At 39.9% G+C, this 21,845-nt stretch overlaps 1 protein-coding gene across 1 annotated transcript in view; it reads left to right on the top strand.

Annotated features, from left to right (window-relative positions):
* FBN1 (fibrillin 1) overlaps positions 1 to 21,845 on the top strand; it is a 240,142-nt gene that overhangs the window by 144,406 nt on the left and 73,891 nt on the right. The window contains 14 exon segments of the mRNA XM_039218035.1: positions 273 to 395; positions 1,458 to 1,610; positions 5,234 to 5,287; positions 6,859 to 6,984; positions 10,658 to 10,783; positions 11,444 to 11,563; positions 11,781 to 11,918; positions 12,756 to 12,806; positions 14,676 to 14,801; positions 16,884 to 17,111; positions 19,503 to 19,628; positions 19,746 to 19,874; positions 20,654 to 20,779; positions 20,891 to 21,016. Of these exon segments, the coding sequence (XP_039073966.1) occupies positions 273 to 395; positions 1,458 to 1,610; positions 5,234 to 5,287; positions 6,859 to 6,984; positions 10,658 to 10,783; positions 11,444 to 11,563; positions 11,781 to 11,918; positions 12,756 to 12,806; positions 14,676 to 14,801; positions 16,884 to 17,111; positions 19,503 to 19,628; positions 19,746 to 19,874; positions 20,654 to 20,779; positions 20,891 to 21,016 (1,752 nt within the window).

Here is a 21,845-nt window from a genome sequence, read left to right on the forward strand (position 1 = left end):
AAAAAAAAAAAAACCTCAGGAGACTATTATTGAAATGGCTTTTCCTGAGTAAAAAAAAAAAAAAAAGAAAAAGAAGCTCACACAGTCTATTTCAATTTTTGTTACTCTTCTCTTGAAGGACAATGAAATGCATCTCACTGAGCTCTTTTATTGTTGGTGCTGCATGTTATTTTCTATCTTCCCATTGTCAAGTGTTGTAAAAGAATTGTAGAAATGTTGTGGTTTCATGTAAATGTCACTCCATTTTTAACAAGTGCTTTTCCCCACCACAGATATTAATGAGTGTGAAACACCTGGGATCTGCATGAATGGACGCTGTGTCAACACTGATGGCTCCTACAGATGTGAATGCTTTCCTGGACTGGCCGTGGGTCTGGATGGACGTGTGTGTGTTGGTAAGATAAAGCCATGACCAGATGGATGGTAGAGATCTACTCTCCAGTAAACCCCACTGATGACAAGTGCACTCTACTGTAACAGATGTGACATAATTAATACTTGTGGGGGAACAAACCAACAATATCAGTTCTCTTCTTGCATAAGCTGGATATTAATTTAGGAGATAGAAAGATGCACTGACATAAATGAAAACTAGAGGAATCTTCACCTCTCCCTCCTCCCTTTTCTTTTCTAATCACGTAGGTGTCCTCAATTTTCCCTAGCCTTCCTTTGTTGACAATGGTCTTTGAAATTGGCCTGTATGTGCTCATTATCTCATAGTGAATATTTTCAGGTAGGGAATTAAATGTCCAAAGGGAAGTACAGAACACAAAGGAGGATATGGATAATCAGGAAATTTATGTAATGTTTTTATGTGGCTTTATAAAAAGTTTGAAATTTGTTGAAAAATAGATATCCAAATTATTTTTAAGAATGGTAGTCAGTAAGCCCTTTGAAATGGGAGAGAATTGGGCATAGCTGGAAACCTCCTCCCTAATGGTGAAGATGACACTACTTAGTAGACCAATGTCCACAGATTTGTATAATGAACCTTATATAGATTAAAGTTATTCTTTTTTGTTTTTGAAAGTACATCTAATTCAAACATTTGGTAATTGCATGTTTATTTTGAGATAGGCCACACTTCTAATAAAGATCTTATTTATCGTAGTGGGAGTCACCGGTCACCCATCATTCACTTAGCCTGTATTAAGCACCTTCTCTGTACAGGTCTAGGGAAGATGAAAATGAATGAGATATAATCTCAGCACTTAACAGTCTCACCGTTGGGTAAATCGTGATAGTCCCTAGAAAACTGAGAGTCTGGCAACTGGTTTCCAATGCTTAGAAGCTGAATGCAGTTTGTGTGGTTTTGTCTCTTTCTGTTGAGACGGAAGACCAGGGGCATTATTTTGTGAGTTAGAACAGGGACGATGGCTAAATAAAGCCAGTTTCAACTTTGACCTGGGGAGTTATTTGAAGTGATAGTGTGATGACAGATGCCTCTTCCTGTTTAGACACACACATGCGGAGCACATGCTACGGTGGATACAAGAGAGGCCAGTGTGTCAAACCCTTGTTTGGCGCCGTTACTAAATCTGAATGCTGCTGCGCCAGCACCGAATATGCGTTTGGGGAACCTTGCCAGCCATGTCCTGCACAGAATTCAGGTATGTGGTGTCATGGGGATGCCCCCATCCTGCCAGCCTTCCACCACCATCTGCAGTCTTTGCGTTTGTGGAAATCACCGGGGGAGACTAGGTTATGTTCTCCAGGTTCGTCACATACCTTCCTGGGGCCTGGGCAGGGCGACTCAGGGTCTGATCACACATTACTCACCCGGTCCTAATGGTCACTGGGAACGGACAGCACATTTGGAACCCCCCTTCCAGCCCCTCCGCCTTAATAATACTCCTGCTCTTTGGAATTCATGCAACTTGCCTTGTTTTCTAAAGTAGTTTCATAATGTTTGCATTTTGCAGGAACTATTATAAAACCAGAATTTTACAGAGTGTAAAAGTAAATAATTTACAGATTACCTGAATATTTCCAACTTTTTTCCAAAAGGCCATGTGTGAATTTTGTTCAAATCCTTCATGTTGACTTAGGTGTGCCTTTCCTAAATGATTTTATTCAACCCCAGGGAAAAAGTATTTTTCTCAATTTGAAGTGACACGGCATAATGAAAAGAAAACTGGTTGGTGAGTCAGAATTCTCCCCAGCCACAGGCAGACAAATTGCTTAATTGGGGGGTATAGTTCTTTGTAGAGTTTTATTTATTTAGGAATTTTTCTCACCTACTTTCAAAAGGACTTAAGAGAGCTTATAATAGTAAACAGAACTATAAAATAGAATAATATGGAAAGGGATCCTTAGTTTTTTCACCTACAAAATGAATTACTCTAGGTCATTCAGAAGATCCTTTCCAGTTGTAAATTATTTCTATTTATAAGGCAAAAAGTAGTTTATTGAAACTAAAGCAATAAACTGTCAACATTTGGATACAATTTTAAGGTATCCTGGCATTTTCTTTTAATGTCCTAAAATAAAGGTAGATCTAATATTGAAAACAAATAGCTTTGATTGGCTGATTTACATCTAAGACCCAGTTAGTTCATTTCTGGCCTATATACAATCAGTTAAAGATTAATTCACAATTTTTAAAACTCTGCCATTTTGAAAGTGATATTTGAAATTAGAGAGTTAGAAGAAATGAAAATGTGAGAAGTTAGAGAATGTTAAATGGAAAACTTTAAAAGAAATGGAGGAGGCCGGTTAAGAAATAAAGCTTTATGCTGGCCAATTACATCACAGAGTACCATTTTATACGTGATTAGCAATTAGTTCAATTCCTGCTTACAGTAATACTTCGATTATATAGCATAAAGTATAATTCTATCCCACAAACATACTTCCATGTAACTTTATAGTCGTATATCATTAATACTACCCTTTTGTATGTTACTTTAGCTTTTCAAGGTACTTTTCTTACATACTTGGAATTTACAAGATAGACGAGTATCGTGAAAACTGGTGCACAAGAGTATAGGTGGTTTGTTCATATCTTCATTAAGTGGAAGAACCAAAACTTAGAATCTAGGACCCTTGGTGGATATAGTTCTCTGTTTTTACATTTTCCTCTGGACCAAGTACATCTCCAAAGAATTCTTAGGATACCTAGGAAAATGAAGTAATCTTATAAAAAGATGACTAAAAGAGACCAGATTTCTTTAAGCAGTAAAGCTTAAGGCAAGATAAATTTGAAGCCCAGTCCCACAAGCTTCTGTTTTTTATTTCAGTGCACTCGCACAGAAGAGGTCTGAGTGTGGAAGTGGTTTCATTCAGTTTGGTTTCTCCACCTCTTTGGTAGATGAAATTGCCAAATCATGAAGGACTTAAATGTAGAGTATCCCTCATTTCAAGAGAGAGGGGGGATTTTTAAGAGGTACTGAAAATATTCAGAAGATTCCTTCTTTAGTCAATTTGGTGAGAAACTCCAACCTCATCACATCTATAGCCCATCTTTGTGCTCTGGAAGGAAGCCAAGTAGGCTCTACATTAAGATATTTCGCACTGGCTGTTGAATATTTACTCCTCACAGGGATCGGTCAGTTAAACCCAGAGAAGTGGAATATTAGGAATTTTCTCATATGTCCCCATACCAGTGCCTCCATGGCACAGTACTGAGTTAGCTCAGCATTTATTAAATGCATGAGCTGTGCTAGGAACTGTGTTGTGCACTTGACATGTTCTCCTAGTAAATCCATAGAACAGCCGTGTGGGTTGGGTATCCTGATCTCCAATTTATAGAAGAGGAAACTTACAGAAGAGGAAACTAAGAGACAGAAAGGGCTTGCTTCCAAGACCTCCAGCAATAAGCATTGTCATCAGGCATTCAAACTGATGCTGACCTGAACTCACTGACTGCAGAAGACAGTCTAAGCACCAGATTCTCCCTGAATGGAAAAGAACAATGAAAAGAATTTTCTTCTGTTTAGGCCAAGCATCAGCTAATTTAGCACTAACTGTAAAACTGGCATGATACTGTTTTTCCTATTTTTGCTACTTACAATTATTTCAAAAGTGCCTTAATTAATTGCTGACATGAGAGACTAATGACAATGCATTTCTTTTTGCTTTCCGTCCCAGGCTTGCAGACACACAATGGCAGCCACTTTCCCAGTGTTCATTATTTTGGTCCCATTTAGCATGATTTAAAAATTAAGGGATTTCACCACTTTTCTCAAATTTACATTTGCAGGAAGGCAATGGCTCTGAAGGATTTAACCTTCATATTTAAAATCTGTGTAATTCATTTGCATCCACTGTCATCAGGAATATAGTTTCCTAGCATGCAGAAGTATAAGACCTATTTGCATCAGCAGCAAGATGCTGTTGGCCTCTGTAAAAAGGCCCATCCCTAATAATCCAGTTCTTGTGCCACTTAAGCACACAGATGATTTGCATTTGACCAGGAGACTCTGTGTTGCCAGAAACTGTGGGCAATGAAGGGGACACTTCAGTTTGTTTTCCTTGGATAAAGTATGATTCCAGTTAGTTCTCTATTTTCGTTGTTCACTCTCATGGTCCTTTGAAAACTATTAGAATTATATGTAAAACATTGCATCAGTTTTAAGTAAAAATCTGATTCCATCATACATTTGGGTACATAATCTGTATACTTCAATTTCTTAGTAAGATCTCAGTTTTAACATTATGCAATACTTTGCCTGTGGATTTATCATATAGAATGAACCTAGTATCCTGATGAATATTAACATTAAAAATACACTTAAATACAAGTGTAGAGACTTTGTTTTTCTTGTGAGTGCAGGCTAGAGAATTTGAAGAGAGAAATGAGAAAATGTTAAGAACTCAATTGTATTAAAAAAATATATTTGCACTAGGAAACAAAATTATTCCCAAGATGGTGGGAGAAAGTTTTATTAACAGTTAAGAAACCACACTTTAACAGGCACATTTCACTCTAAGTGTAAAGTGTTCCCCGGTGGAAAAAATCAAATTATAGGAAAAACACCTTTTCTGAAAGCGCTTTGCACAAGGACTTGCTATAACTTGCCTATATCCTTAAAAGTCATTTTCTACAGTGATGCGGAGCCTTTAAAATGGAAGCATGGTAAACCAGTGACTCCCTTGGGAGATGCCTCCTTTTCCGTTACCACTTTATTTCAGTTCCACTCACTTAGCAGGAAATGATGTATGCAAAGCCAAGTGCAGGATCGACCTGTTCTGCAAATAAGGGAATCATTTACTATCTGTTAATTTATTACAGCGGAATATCAGGCACTCTGCAGCAGTGGTCCAGGAATGACATCAGCAGGCAGTGGTAAGGACTTGTTTGAAATTTACTACCATAAGCATGTGCAGAAGCAGCACTGGACCTTCCTGTGGGTTTCCAGTTGGTCCTTTTACACCAGACTGAGGAAGTCTGACCCCCTCTCTGGCCATCACTGTACCTAAGACACCTAGAAGCCGCCAGTGGCGGAGTAATTTTGGCACAGTGGGTCCTGGAATTGCTGGGTTTGGGTGTTGGGCTGGGTACTAAAGGGTGCTCTCCCAGGGTGGTTGATGAAGAACTGCAGTTGAGATACAATGACTGTGTTGCTCATCCATGAGAAGAGGCAGTCTGGCCCTCCTCTGGCTCTTGCACAGTCAAGTACGGTTCAGGTTATGGGCTCAATTGAATTGTTAGCCATTCATATTTTGTACAATTTATTGACTGTCAAGTGTTCAGTCATTATAACATGTCAGTAGGGAGCCATCTTACATTTTGTAGCAAGCAGTGATTGCATTTAACCGAGTTGGAAGAGAATGAAATATTAAAGTGTGAGAGTCAGAACTAGAGAAATAGAGATACCATAAAAGAACTAGAAGTTAAAAGAGAGAATTGGAACAAAGTGCAAAAATAGGTGACAGGAAAGATGAAGGGCTTATTGTATTAATATAAAACTAAATCATTCGATTCAGGAAAGTTTTGAAAAAAAGTAGACCAAATTGTCAGTTTATCCTCTTGATTAATTTCATCATTATGTGTGGATGAAGGTGGGGAGGAGATATTTGGGGGAAGGAAGAGGAGTAAAGAAATTTACAATGAATAAAGAGTTAGTGGGGAATAAGTAAGTTGTAATAGGGATCTGGAGAAGAAGAAAAATGTCAACCCTGATTTATAAAAGAGCTAGGACCAATATTTGAGACTAGCTATTCGCTGTCATTCTGCATCACGCTTGACTATATAGCTCTTGTTAGTCTGTGGGCACACAGAAGAGGGAGGACCCAGCCTCATCTGAACAGAGCACCAGAGCCTTTTCCAGAACAGGTGGTGTGTGAATGGGCTTTGCACCAATGAATAGGCCTGGCTCCAGACATTCCTGACACAGAGCAAAAGGGCATTGTATGTTCATGGAAGAATGAGAAATTTAAAGTAAATAAACAGAGTTCATATTTTAATTTAATCTTGAAGATATTATTGAACCTACAAAAGCTTGAACCATGAGAATGACACAGCCATCGTGTTTTTAAGCTAAGTCTGGTGGCATTGTAGAAGGTACATTGAAGAGGGATGGGCTGGTGGCAGGGACTTGGTCTGTGTGGTGGATCCACTTTTCCATCTTGATGTTTGAACCAGAAGAAGCCCAAGGATTCTCCCTTGGCCTGATTAAGGATTGGTAATTTTGTAGTTCCAGCTCAAATGCCAAGTTCCTCTCAAGGACTGGTGGAAGGGAGATTTGATTCAGAATACCTTGTAGTGATAAAAAGTGATAAAGCTTTCTCAGCAAAGTGCAACTTTATTTTCACCAGGTCCAAAGGGTTTTACATTTATTGTAATGTTATTTTTTGACATTTCTTTGACCTTTGCTTTAGAATGTTATTGATAATGAACTCTCTTTGGTGGTGCAGATATAAATGAATGTGCATTAGATCCAGATATCTGCCCAAATGGAATTTGTGAAAATCTCCGTGGGACCTACAAATGCATATGCAATTCAGGATATGAAGTGGATTCAACTGGGAAAAACTGTGTTGGTAAGAAGTTTCACCTCTTTTCTAAGACATTTCATGCATCATGCATTCTTTTGTTGCTTGGAGGAAACTGCTTTTGAGTAGCTTTAGGACTGAGCAAAGGGATGATGTTCACTTTGGTTGTCAGCATGGCACATACATGTCTTGATGAACTCAAATTTATATAGCTGAATCCTGATGATTTATAAGTAGCCATGTGTCATGTTCACTCCACAAAAGAGAAGCTTGTTAAATGTAGAAAATACAGATTGTGAGCCGTTCTTATGTATCTTCAAAGGGATCCCTATTTTTATCAAAAGAAGTAACTCTTCTCCCAGCCACTTATTAGATTCAAAGAAAACCCAGCTTATTTTCAGTAATAACTGTTCTTTGTTAAGTGTAGCAAACACTGCTTTTGAGGCTTTAACAAACCTTAATGAAGGTACCAGCCAGTAACTGAACACACACACACACACACACACACACACAAACAACAACCTTTGGTTGGGAAGAAAATGGTCAACATGGGCACCATTATTTTTTCTTCAACTTTCTTCAGTTGCCTAGACTAGTATTTTCTGAAATGTACTGTCCATTCTGTAGAGTAGTGACATAACATTTCAGGTTTCCTGAAGTTGAACTTCTAACACCAGAATATTCATACTCATGGGAATATGCCAGAGTTGCACTATAACCAAAATGTAAGATGGTGCATCCTTTTGATTTGAAAGCAAAACACATTTTACATGAAAAATACTTTCATGGAGTAGGATGAAAATTAATAGGCTTTAATAAGGATAAAAGGAGGGGGTCTCAAATATATTTTAATCTCTAAAAGCCATTTGGGGCTTCGGTGTTAGAACTTACTCTCTCCTGCCCTAAGTGGTATTTTAGTGATAGGGTTTGAAAAGTACTGCTCTCAGGTGGTCAGTTAGTGGAACATGCAGTAATTCTGAGATGCTATAGATTGAAATAATAAATAAAAATGACTCTTTTTTTGTTCTGTTCAACACATAATCAGTCAAGTTTGAACTTGATCATACAGCCATTAGTACTTACCAGGTACTGAACTCAACTATCTCCCAGACAGCCATTAGTTGATCTAAGAAAAGAAAGTGCCTCCTCCTATTTGTCCCTGGTTCCTTACTTTACCATTGCACATCCTCTGCTATTGAGGAACTTGTTGAAATACTTGGACCCCTACTTTAAGAGGTCCCCTACTGAACTCTAGGAGGAATAAATTACATCATATAGAACTGTATTCCCCTGGACAGGGAAAAATGGCCATGTCAATTAAGTATTTTTAAAAAGCTTACTATACTGTGTTGAACTATTAAAAACGACCACCTCAAATATCCATAGTTGTCCCCTGACCTCTTGCCATTGTACACATTCTTTCCAAGGCTCCCCCAGCCTAACTGTATATTTCTGTCTCTTTTTAGGAATTTCTGTACCCCAAAAGTATTCTGGTATTGTTTTTTATTTTCTCATTTATTCTTTTTCCTTTCTTTTTTTCATAATTTTTCCTCCTACAAAATTCTGTGTTTATTTGACACTTGGAGAATCATTAAAACAATATGGACACCCTTATTCTAGACTCTTATGTATGGCTCTATCTATGTACAAAGAAAAGAGAAGGATTCTAGAGATAGAATGGAGAGGAAAGCTAACTCCGGATGTCCTAAAACAAGCCCTCAATTCCTTTGCCCCCTCTGGCTTTCCGGACACCTCTCTATAGGTCACCTATTCTCACACACTCTAGCATTCTCTTTTTCTTCCATGTACTTCTACTGTTCACCATAAATAATTTTTACTTTTGTCTTCTGTTTAACTTCTTAAAGGACGGAACATGACAAGAGTACAGTTTCTCTCATGCGATGTACAGTTCTACAGTTTTGCAGGTTGAAGCAAAGTGTGGTACCTAATAGATGCCTTTGTCATCAGGCCTGCCCGTGATGTCATTATGGCCAAAGTGGAGATAGCACTTATTTTCAAAGAAGCAGAAATCTTACTTAAATATTTTTCACTTGCTGTCCTTCACATGTGGCTTGCACACTAATTAAAAGAAGTAACAGTAAATAAAAGCATCTTCTATACTCCCTTTAAATCACCTTTCATCTGAGTTTCAGGCTAAACAGTACATAAAATGATGAGGATAGGAAGTCGTCAGGGGAGCTACACACTTATCACAAAACCCTCTTCTTTCAACTACAGGTTTCTTTTTCTCTCCCTAACTTTTATTGCTGTCCCAAAATTAACCCATCCCTCTTTGTGGTTACAATGACTTTTGAGAAGTGAATTCTTCCTCTCTCACACGCTTAATTGTAGGGCTTCTTTTCTGGGGTACAGTTGTCATTTGAGTGCACATGATATTTTCAAACTAGATTTACTATTTAATTTTTCTATAAAAGCCTCTCTTCATCAGAAGAGAGAAACCATTATTTATTTGAGCAGGCCCAGAAAGACACAGAGATGTTTTAGCTTCATCCAAAAATCACCCCATTGGAAGCAAAAGGGAGAGTTTATGAGGTCATAGGGATTTTTCCTTCAACAAGTTGTATATACTCTAAAGTTGAACTGATTGTCATCAGGTCAGAAGTATGTTCATATTTCAGATTATGTTTAGAGATATGAAGTTAGGAATAAAAACTCCACCACAGCCATCCCCTCCAGGGACGGGCTGATTTTTATCTTGATCATAAATTCCTCAATATAAGGTTCCAGATTCTTCTGACATCATCAAAGTTTAAGAATTCTAATATTGGCTCTTTGGGGAAGTGTTAGCATTCCCTATTTCATTTTGACAGAATTCTCACCACACTGTTTGCTCATACAATACCATAACTTTATACTTAATTTTTATATAATTTTAGTACTTTATAAATATATTGCTAATTTACTAGTATTTACCACTGTGAACCTGTGATGATTCCTAGTACTGAATTGGTGTATCCTTTATGTTGGGGCTACTAGATTGTCAAATGATTAAGCAGAATTTCTTGATGTATTAAAAAAAAAACTCCTCATGAACATGTAGCCTAGTCTATGGCTGTCTGATGCAGTTTAGTCCAACTGTATATAACAAACTGTTGAAGTTCCACACTTCATAAGTTACCTAAGTAACACATATCAAAAGTTAGATTTTGCATCAGACAGACCTATTATTCTCCTGAAAGTAAGGAGTTTTCCTGAAATCTCTGAATCTCAGTTCTAAATTCCTCATGAGAATTATAAACTATAGATGTCTTCACACTCTATAAACACAACTGGAGACCATTTCAGTTATACTAAAGAAGAAACACCCATCCTAGAACTAACACACATCAAAGAGGGACCATACTTTATAAATGTTTATTTAGTCCCTTAAGTCAATAGGATTAGTCCTTTTAATTCTGGCACAATAAAACAGTTATATAAATATTAATGATTTCCAGCAAAAGCAACAGGTTTCTTCCTGTTAAAGAAAGTGAATTGAACAGTATCTGGTGATTTTAGACTTTGTGGGTGCCTAGTATAATCAGATGAAAACCCTATTTTCCTCAAATTAGGTAAGTTAGGCCAAAACCCATGGTAGAGGAGTTTTGCCTCTTTGCTTAAATCATGTCATATGACCTTAAAAACTTTGCATTCAAAAAGTAGAGAAATTGCATGCAAAGAATGAGCTCCCTCTAAAAGTTCATGTTCACTGGTTTTGCAGATATTAATGAATGTGTACTGAATAGTCTGCTTTGTGACAATGGACAGTGTAGAAATACTCCTGGAAGTTTTGTCTGTACCTGCCCCAAGGGATTTATCTACAAACCTGACCTAAAAACCTGTGAAGGTAAACTGTTTTTATTCTTATAGTATGTACTTTACGGTCTTTTGGTATGCCACTGGAAAACCATGAAAATCAGTTAAGAGTCACATTTATGTATGCATGTATGCATGTATGTACGTATGTGAGCAGGGGAGAAGAGCAGAAGGAGGAAAAGAATCCCAAACAGGCTCTGTGCTGAGCCCAACATGGGGCTTGATCTCACAATCCTGGGATTATGACCTGAGGTGAAATCAAGAGTTGGATGCTTAACCAGCTGAGCCACCTCTATTTTAGGTAGTTATGTCACTGTAATTAAGATTCTGTGGTCCTAAATGACACTTGCATGCACTTTGTAAGCTACTCTGGTACTTACCTGCAGTTGGCATTTTATTTGCCGTCATTTAAGAGATGAAGAAAATATTACTTAGCTAGTAATTCAGAGATCACACTTAAATTTTGCTCCAGATTTCCTGAATGAAAAGATTCAGCCATGTGCCAGATTCTGTGCTATAGAGATATGCTCAGTTATTATTTTTGATATTTCATCTAATCTAGAAAAAATCTATCTAGGCCAGCTTTACTATCTAATAAAGAATATGTGGTAGCAACTGAGGCCAAAGTTTAAATATTCTTTAATGCCCAAGACTAGTTTTTAGCAGTAATGTAGACCTGTTTTTATTTTAGACATCGATGAATGTGAATCAAGTCCTTGCATTAATGGAGTCTGCAAGAACAGCCCGGGCTCTTTTATTTGTGAATGTTCTTCTGAAAGTACTTTGGATCCGACAAAAACCATCTGCATAGGTATTTATTCTGCTGTATCAGTACTGTATTTAATGTTTACTTTTGATGCAAAAGAGCTTATTGCAAAAGAGTTTAAGTATGCATGAATGAAAGTTTAAATTATCATTACCCCTTGTTTCACGATGCCATTCTTGCTGTAATTCCAATGCACATGTTTGAATTTTTGATAAAGACTCTATTAAGTATCTATTAAACATTATCTCCAACCTCCTTCCAGAAACCATCAAGGGCACTTGCTGGCAGACTGTCATCGATGGGCGATGTGAGATCAACATCAATGGAGCCACTTTAAAGTCCCAGTGCTGTTCTTCCCTCGGTGCTGCCTGGGGGAGCCCGTGTACCCTATGCCAAGTCGGTAAGAGAGACGGGCACTGTGGCTTCTGGGCCTATCCCACTGGTCTCTTTGCTTAGAAAGGGGAAACCCGGTACTTTTGCCATTTAAGTTGACATGGGAAATCTAGATTTAATTCCGATGACCTCAATGAAACATTGCTGAATAGGAAACAGAGAAGTGTCCAGGACAGTACTTTGATGTGATTTGGTTATTATTTTCTATCACACACTGCAATGTGGTTACCTGGCGTTGCCTTCCTAGATCAGCCATTCCTAGGCGCGCTCTTGGAACCTCATAATTAGGGGGTCCTGAGCTTTTTACAGGCATAGATTATCTTCCAAAAATGGATTGATATAAAGGAACCACTATTCATGACTTAACCTCTAAATCTGTTGCAAAGCTGACGTTTGAGAGCCTTGCTGATGATTTTACTGATTCAATGTTTGGATATATAAATGTGTGAATTTATATGTGTGAATGCTGCAGGGCAGGACATCTTCAAATTCTAGACTTTGTCTTCCATATTCAATACAATATGATTACAATAATCATATACTGTCACTCCTATTTTAGAGTCATTAGCACGAGAAATCTAGCCAATTTCCTTCTTAGTCATCACCTTAGCATGATCTTCAGGAGAACTCTGGGTCTTTAGAATCAGAGGAACTGAGCTTAATTCAAGGAGACCTTTAATTTTCCTTGATCATTTTTCAATCTCAGAAACACTTTGTTACCTTAGACTCATTCATAGCAATGAAATCTAATTCATGTCCAGGTACTCCTTCTTGTTTTTTATACCATGTCATCCAAAGTCTGGACATTGTTATCTCAAATTTGTTTTTTGTTTGTTTTTTACAGATCCCATATGTGGTAAAGGCTATTCAAGAATTAAAGGAACACAGTGTGAAGGTATTTATGATTATTTATAAACCATAAATTTCTGTGTGCATGAAGAATGCTTATGTTAACTTGGACTGGATAAAGTTGTCATGTGACTTTACAGTGAGCAATATGTGGCAGAGAGAAAAAATAATGAGAATTGCAGAACATAACAGATGTTAATTTCACAAGCATATATATGCTGTTGCCAGTGTTGGATCACTATGGCCACAGGGCAGGGTGACTGAAAATGTTTTAGGCTGACCTAAAAGAGTGACTTTTAGAGTGACTGCACTTTCAAAATACTATCAGGAAGACAAAAATGGAAGTTTTCAGTGAGGATATAAAATTTGCATTTTTTTCTTTGTTTGTTCTGGGTTTTGTTTGTTTATTTGTTTGTTTGTTTCATGGCCATGGATGATTTAGAAGGACATACTCTATTGCCTCGTTTTTGAAAGTTTATGTGGATCCTCTCCAGTTTGCTGTGATTCTTTCTCACGGAGTCCCAGATAGACGTAGGTCAGGGTGACTAACACAACCTGACATGACACAGCAGCTGAAAAATTTTAAAAACAGCAATTAGTCCCATATGTGGAATGAAATGAAGTTTTTTCCCTGCTCAAATAAAGAGGAACACTACAACCCCCACCCAAGGTCTTGCTTTCCAAATGATGACTGAATCCTTTGGCCTTTCTCTGGTCCAGACCCACTGTTAATAACTTATCTGACCTCGGCAGCACATTTTGGTGTACAAGTGGCCAGAACAAAAAACCCAAAAAGGTAAACTTCCCCTCCCCACTTATATCTCTCACAAGGAAAGATTTCAAATAGATTTTTCAACATCACTCACTTGGAAAGTTATTTCTTCTAAATAGGGACTCGGTGTGTGTTTCTTAACTAATGTTCCCCTTTTTTGGCAGTGGCGAGTGCCTTTCTTTGAATTAACTTGATGGTGAATAGTTTTCCAAGTTAAGTACAGAGAATGTACTGCTTTCCATTAAGCAAACTGGGAGAGACTGGTACATTTGAGAGAGACTGAGTGAATGATGAGTGAATGAACCAGGGGCGCCTTTTGACTCTCCCTAACTCAAGCTGGGACAACTAAGGCTTTGACAGAACACTCTTGACTGTTGCTGAGTTAGAACTACTTATGTGCCTTCTGGGAACATCTCAGCAGATGACACTTAAAAAGTCACTCTTTTGACTGAGCCCACATATTTCTCGCTGGGATTTTTTTTCTATGCTCACCTTCAAGCTATGTCTTCTTTGTAAATTTGAAAGACCAGGTTTCCATCTCTACTTATTTCCAGACATCTGACCTCATAAAGCTAGTTATGTGACTCCTGGGAGTCTTACCTGAGATGTGGATAGTACCCAGAGCTGTCACCAAGAACTCACACCAACTCCCAGTCTCTATAACTCAAAAATTCCTGGGGCACCCAGTGGCCTAGTCAGTTGAGCACCCAATCCTTGCTTTCGACTCAGGTCATGATCTCACAGTTTGTGAGTTTGTGAGTTTGTGAGTTTGAGCCCCAGATCAGGCTCTGCGCTGACAGTGTGGAGCCTGCTTGGGATTATCTCTCCCTCCCTCTCTCTGACCCTTCCCTATTCACACTGTCTCTGTTTCTCTCAAAATAAATAAATAAAACTTTTAAAAAAATTACTCCCTAGGACCAACGTAGAAACTCTTATAACTTTGGTAATAGGCGGATTCAGTCTGGTTGCTATTCAAAGATCCCAGAAATTTTACGCGAACTACTTGGAGGCAAACTAATTTTGTGAACTTATTTGGTTCAAAGTGGCCTTTTCTGTTGTGAGAATAATTATGACCCTGTGTATGAAATAAACCAGCATGGTGTTACATAGATATTTTAACTTCATGTTTTTCTTTCTTCATAGATATAAATGAGTGTGAAGTATTCCCAGGAGTATGCAAAAACGGGTTATGTGTTAACTCTAAGGGATCATTTAAATGTCAGTGTCCCAGTGGGATGACTTTGGATGCCACCGGGAGGATCTGCCTAGGTAAATCCTGAGCTCATTACTTTTCAAGGGACCATTTCCTAAAGATTATTAAAAACTCCATTAACAAGAGAAAGCTTGAATATTTGGTTTCAAGTACGGATACACACACCCAATTCAACATTTCCACTAAGATCTATGCTGGTTTCCTTGACAAATGGCTTTCCTCACCCAACCTCTTTGTTTATCATTTGTACAAAGAATAGAGAACATGTTAGTGAAGAGAAACTTTAGTTCTTTATTGATGTGTAACTATTCCTTAAATCATTACCATCATGGTTATTATTTCAAAGCGCTTAAATCTGCCCCCACATACCATGGACTATAGGATACAAGGTGAAAAGCAGTGAGAACACTTTTGCTTGATTGGAAATGGTAACCTATGCCTGCTAGGCATATCCTGCCATTGGCCACATGGACAGGTCCTTGCAGGACACCCTTGTGGGTATGAGTGAAGAGTGCCAGTCCTGAATAGTGAACCTGAAGGAGCCCAGATGTACTGTCACTTCTAATCATGGTGGGATTCCCCATGCCAACTGCTCAAGCCCAAGTGTCAGTGATATGGAAGATGGGACCCTGAGTTCTTAGAAAGTTGCCCTGTGGACTTTTAATGACAGCAGGTTTGAAATTCCATTGTCATGTGTGGCATCTAGCAGACTTATTCTAATGCTACTTCTATGGCTTCTGACTGCCAGGAATATGTCTCTTGGATCACCCGTTTCTGTGATCTCTCAGTCCATGACATTGAAAATGATGCTCAGATACATTGTGTATCTGAAACCATATTCCTCTGAAGATCGTCCTTAGTGAAGGACCGCTATAGATGGTTAAACGAGTGATATGACGTTAAGGGATTCAGATTGTTTTTGAATTAGAACTAACAAATCTCTAAGTATAGAGCTTTATAGCTTGTAATAAAGCAATATGGGACAGAAAAGCTGGAATCCTGTGGCTTGAGTCTTATTGCAACCATGGATGTCAGTTCATCTCATCTGGAGTCAACATTTTTGTTTAGGAGGAATGAGCATTTAATGAGAACCTTCTTCCAGGTTCTTCAGTTGAAAGACGTTTCAGTGTTTAATTCAGAAATCATTTAAAAAGGAGCTGTCCATTTTATTAGAGGCAACCTATATGTAAAGTTGCCCTGAAGACTTCAGAAGCTTTCTAACACTAAAGGAAGTTCAAGCACTTAGGTGAATGGTTAAAGACCACATTGTGCAGGAGAAAGAGAGGGAAGATAATGCCTTCAGTTTTAATTACATTTTACAGTTTCCAGACACACAATCTCATCTGAGCTTCACAGTACCCCCTCAGAGATGGGTGCAGCACCATTTTACAGATCTGGAAAGTCAGGAACAGGGTTAATAATTTGTCTAAGACAAGCAGCTTCCTAGTTGCAGAGCAAGACCAAGCTCCAGGTCTTCTGACATCCACCATGTCACTTCTCCTACTCTTCCTCATAATTCTGCGAATTTGGGATTAGGGCCAGAGGTATCCACATGTGCCCCAAAGAATGTACACATAAGCACATGTGGAAGTGAAAGAAGTACTTGAGAAGAGGCATGGGTGGCTTTTCTTTGTGTTTTTCCCCTTTCATCCCAAGTAGAGAAGTCTTCAGTTTGCAATTTAACATTGCACCTCTCCAAAAACGAGGTATGCTGGAGCTGGCGTAGATGTTCTCCAGTGATAAAGAGTGCAGCTTCTTTGCAGCTAAAGAGGAGACGTCAAGGCATCATGGAGTGCATGCATGCGTAGTAAGCATGTCTGTAAGGGGAGCATTGCGGGATTTTTCAGGGTACTGTTCCTTATGTAGAATTATCAGAAGGTGCCTAAAACTGAAAGGCATGTTTCCAGAAATAGGAGGTGCAAGTAAATATGAGCTGCCAAAGAAAAGGCAGTCTTTATTAGGTGGGACTACCCATCAGAAAGCCTGGGCTCCTTTTGGGGGAAAAAAAGGTCATTCTAGCCAATAAGTACATCACAGATTATGGTGTATATTGTACTTTGCCTGACACAACCCGGTGGCAGCTGAGGGCAGTGACCACAGAGTAGCTCTCGTCAGCCTCCGTGTGTTCCGTCTGGCAGATATCCGTGTGGAAACCTGCTTCCTGAGGTACGAGGATGAGGAGTGCACTCTGCCTATTGCTGGCCGCCACCGCATGGATGCCTGCTGCTGCTCGGTCGGGGCAGCCTGGGGTACCGAGGAATGCGAGGAGTGTCCTGTGAGGAACACACCTGAGTACGAGGAGCTCTGCCCCAGGGGGCCCGGATTCGCCACAAAGGAAATCACAAATGGAAAACCTTTCTTCAAAGGTACAGCGGTTTCAGTGCTTGGTTGTTCCTCTTTTTAGATGGACAGGGTGTTCTGCTACGAGGAGCATTACAGTGAACACCACCAGTGAGACCATCCCTCGATGATCTGAGTGTCCATCGTGCACCTGCTGGGTTAACAGACATCAAACGTTCCCTCTGTGACAGGTTCTCTTTCCCCACCTCCAGGACTTCCCAAGGTCACCTGCCTCTCCCATTAGCCATTTATTAAGTGTTAACGTAGATTACAGTACTATCCTACCTAAGGCAGCTAGAAACAAAAAGAAAATCTTCTTGGGGAATTTTAATTCTATGATTTGACGTTTTATCTGCTGATTTAATCCAGGTCACTGCAGTTCACCTCAGTATATATATAGGGGTGAGTGGCATGAGAAGCCAGTGTCAGGTCCTCTTTGTCTGAAATACAGTGAAAGTCATTCCTGTGCCAAACCCGTTCCAGCGCCTTGTGATATCTCAAACGCTATTTTGGTTTATTATGCTATAATCTAAAATTCATGTAAAAAAGCAAGAAATTACAGATTTAATCTCATTCCAAAATTGATTTAACTTTTTATGCACAATGATGCATAACTTGTTTACTTTAGCACATGGAAAAATCATGACTGCTTTCTCAGAATTCCAGTTTCTCAGAGAGCCTCAGCTTATATTCCTGGTATAGATTTTTATCTTGGTTGCCCACTGTGTCTGGGCCTCGTTATTACACTTCCTGACTAAATCAGCTTATAAAACTGGGGAATGAGTATATAAATATTGCTTAATTATTCTTATATAAAAAGTGTAAACTTTTTTTGTACCAAGTGTTCAGTCCAAGAAGCCCTGGGGATTAAAATTCTATCTGGAGAGACCGTTTCTAGATGGCCTCTTAAATGTCTCTTAAGTAAATTCAAAGGAATTTGAATGATTTACTTCCAAAGACTGTGGCAATCCATTGCCACAGAAGGACTTATTCTGGAGATTTAATCTGCCTTTCATGACATTTTGTAGGAATGAACTTGTATCCCTTGAGCTTTAGATCTTGCTTTAGAAAGATTCCTGAAAGGATGGTCACCTGGGTGGCTTAGTGGGTTAGACATCTGCCATCAACTCAGGTCGTGATCTCACCATTTGTGAGTTCAAGCCCTACATGGGGCTCCGTGCTGACAGCTCAGAGCTTAGAGCCAACTTCAGGTTCTGTGTCTCCTGCTCTCTCTGCCCCTCCCCTGCTTGCACTCTGTCTCTCTCCATTTCTGTGTCTCTCAAAAATAAATAAGCATTTAAAAATTTTTTAAAAAAGACTCCTGAGAGGAGCTCACAGGGTACATGTGCAGTCTCCTAGTGTACAAGAAACTCTTTTAATTATATTAATAACACCTTAATATCAATTGAGAAAACATTTTAAATAGTATACAGTATTTACAAATAGTTTAAATTATAAATGGCATCTTTTTTGCCATTCTTACATTTTAGGTGTACCCAAACAAGCATCAAAGAGAATAGATGAATATCTAATTCCACTATACTCTCAATTGGTTCTGTCAAGCAATATATTCCAGTTACCTTCTATATACTTTTAAGCATGGATGCTAGTGGCTTAGAATATTTATTCATTCATTCAGCAAATACATAAGTGTTTGGTATGTAACAGGCAGTGTGCTGCTCTGTAGAAGTCCAAATAAACACCCTCTTTACTTCCCTAATAATGCTTTCTAAAGTGTAGAAGTTTAAAAGACTAGAAATGTTTACAAAATCATAGTTCTCATGGGTCATCACACATTCTTTAAAATGCATATTGCCAAGGGCCACGTGTGTGGCTCAGTTGGTTGAGCATCCGACTTTGGCTCAGGTCATGATCTCACAATTCATGCATTTGAGCTCCATGTTGGGCTCTCTACTGTCAGCGCAGAGCCTGCTTCAGACCCTCTATTCCTTCCCCGTCCCCAACCCCCCTTCCTTGCTCTCTGCCCCTCCCCTGCTCATTCTCGTTTGCTCTCTCTCTCTCTCAAAAATAAATAAACATTAAAAATAAAATAAAATGCATGTTGCCAAGACCTTAAATCAGGACCCTCCAACCACCTAGGTTTTAAATAGGGCCATTGAGGGGCACCTGGGTGGCTCATTTGATTAATTGTCCAACTTCGGCTCGGGTCATGATCTCACAGTTCATGGGTTCGAGCCCCACAATGGGCTCTGTGCTGACAGCTCAGAGCCTGGAGCCTGCTTCAGATTCTATGTTTCCCCCTCTCTCGGCCCCTCCCCTGCTTGTGCTCTCTCTCTCTCTCTGTCTCTCTCTCTGTCTCTCTCAAAAATAAATATTTAAAAAAATTTTAAATAGGGGCATGGAGAACTCCTTATAGAATGCTCAGTAACTTTCTGCACATTTTATTTTTCTTGAAGATATCAATGAGTGCAAGATGATTCCCAGCCTCTGCACCCACGGCAAGTGCAGAAACACCATTGGCAGTTTTAAGTGCAGGTGTGACAGTGGCTTTGCTCTGGACTCTGAAGAAAGGAACTGCACAGGTCAGTGAAGGGCCCCCGTCCCGGGACACCCTTTAGACCCCTCACCTTGCCACTTACTGCCACAAGAATGAAAGCTGTCCTGATACTCACATGCTGCTGCTTACTGCCTTCATTCAGACATCGACGAATGCCGAATATCCCCGGACCTCTGTGGCCGAGGCCAGTGTGTGAACACCCCAGGGGACTTTGAATGCAAGTGTGATGAGGGCTATGAAAGTGGATTCATGATGATGAAGAACTGCATGGGTAAGTGTGAGACCGTTTGATCCACAAGGAAGAGAGGGATTCCCCGAAGCTCTGATGACTCAGAGCCTCCCTCCGGGAATTCCTCAGCTGCCCCAGTGGACTGGTCTCCTGACCAGTGAGTCCAGAATCAGGGTGGGACAGACGGAGACTGACATGCAGAAAGTCTGAGGGAATTCATGCTGTGGGTTGGCAGGTCGCCTGGGATACCAGTCATGGGTCCAAGAAGTGAGTTTGACACCTGGAAGAGACATCCCAGGGAAGAGAGAACAATTCAAACATTAGCTGTATTAGAGATCACATGACGGGCTTCTGTCCAACATTTCTAGAAAAAGAGATTGATTACACTGGCTGCATTAGATCGGGTTCCCTAGAAAGAAGCCTGCGATGGGGATTTTGTGAGGCAGTACTCTCAGAAAGAAGCTGAAAGGAAGTGAGGGAAGCAACTTAGGTCAGGGGATGAGGTCTCTTAGCCTTAACCTGGTCCTGCAGGGGGCCTTTAGAGTGTGAATGACACCAAAGAATCGTCCCACCGTTAGGCAAGGAGGCCAGATTGTATAGCCCCGTGCCAGCCATGGGCAGCCCCCAATATGGGGGTGGAGTATAATTCTCACCTCGCAGGCATTTCTGGGTGAGGTGGTCAGCGGTTCTCCAGGAAGGGAGCCTGTGAGCCATGAGCATTCGGCACTCTCGCAGCTGGGAGCATTGAGGAGGGCACTGGCCTGGGGTCCCAGGCTAGGACACCATCGCCATCATCAACATGGGCCATTGCCATTTTGCAGATATTGATGAGTGTCAGAGAGATCCACTCCTGTGCCGAGGAGGCGTCTGCCTAAACACAGAGGGAAGCTTCCGCTGCGAATGTCCTCCGGGTCATCAGCTGTCCCCCAATATCTCAGCATGTATAGGTAAGGAAGAAGACTTTCAGACCATTTATTTGTGGTCAGCTGTTCAACCTATGCCTCTGCCACAGTCAGAAGCTTCTGGCTGGACGTTTCCTATTTTTATTTTCTAAACAGACATCAATGAGTGCGAACTGAGTGCGAACCTCTGCCCCAATGGCCGTTGTGTGAACCTCGTAGGGAAGTATCAGTGTGCCTGCAACCCTGGCTATAATCCGACTCCTGACAGGCTGTTCTGTGTCGGTAAGTTCTCCCTTTCGTTTTATTTAGTCTCTTTCTAAAACCCTCAAACAATGTTCTCCGAGTTCCTTTTTCATCACTAGTTACTCTTACTTCATCTTTCTTATTTTCCCGTAAGTAAAATTATTTTGGTCACCACAATCTTTGGATCTCACCTCCCTTGTCTGTTTAAAGAACCATTTAAATTAAAGATATTGGATGTTTTAGCTCTAACAAGTATAATTTGAGCCATGCTGCTTTGAATGGTAGCACGTGCTTTGTTTATGCACACGCATACCCAGGCAAATCAGCAAGTGATTACTAACCACGCGCCATAAAGCCTGAGTTCTGTGACAAAGACAAAAAACATAGGGTACGGTGTCTGCCCTCAGGTGGTTCAGATCAGCTAAAAGATTTCAAAGAATAATTATTGGAAAGAAGACCGTGTTCTGTTCGTATCTTACGCTGAAATGAAGGCCAGGTCTGGCACTCCTTAAAGACTGGGTTTTGTGGACAAGCATTTTGCTTTGTAGAGGGCCCTCTGTGGGTTTAGTGTGAAGAGTGGCACAGAAAGCCCTCTGGGTTTATTGTGCCCAAAGTCAAAGTGAAACTTTTTAAAAGCTGCCAGTTTTTGCCTGGTTTGGGGTGTACATCATGTGGAACTGCCAAGTCTTACATGGTTTCCACCCAAAGCCATAAATCAGCCCAAATTTTTCTGAAACATGGCCCAGGACAACTCAGAATTCCAACTGAGGTTCTTGAAAAGGATTGGAACCTCAGCCGATCTAAATGAATGTCCAGTTTACAATATGTGACCCAGAGAATTTCATCCATGTGTCCATTATCACAACTG

Source organism: Hyaena hyaena, unplaced genomic scaffold (genome assembly GCF_003009895.1).
Source record: "Hyaena hyaena isolate Hyena2069 unplaced genomic scaffold, ASM300989v1 scaffold_730, whole genome shotgun sequence".
Classification (NCBI taxonomy): Eukaryota; Metazoa; Chordata; class Mammalia; order Carnivora; family Hyaenidae; genus Hyaena; species Hyaena hyaena.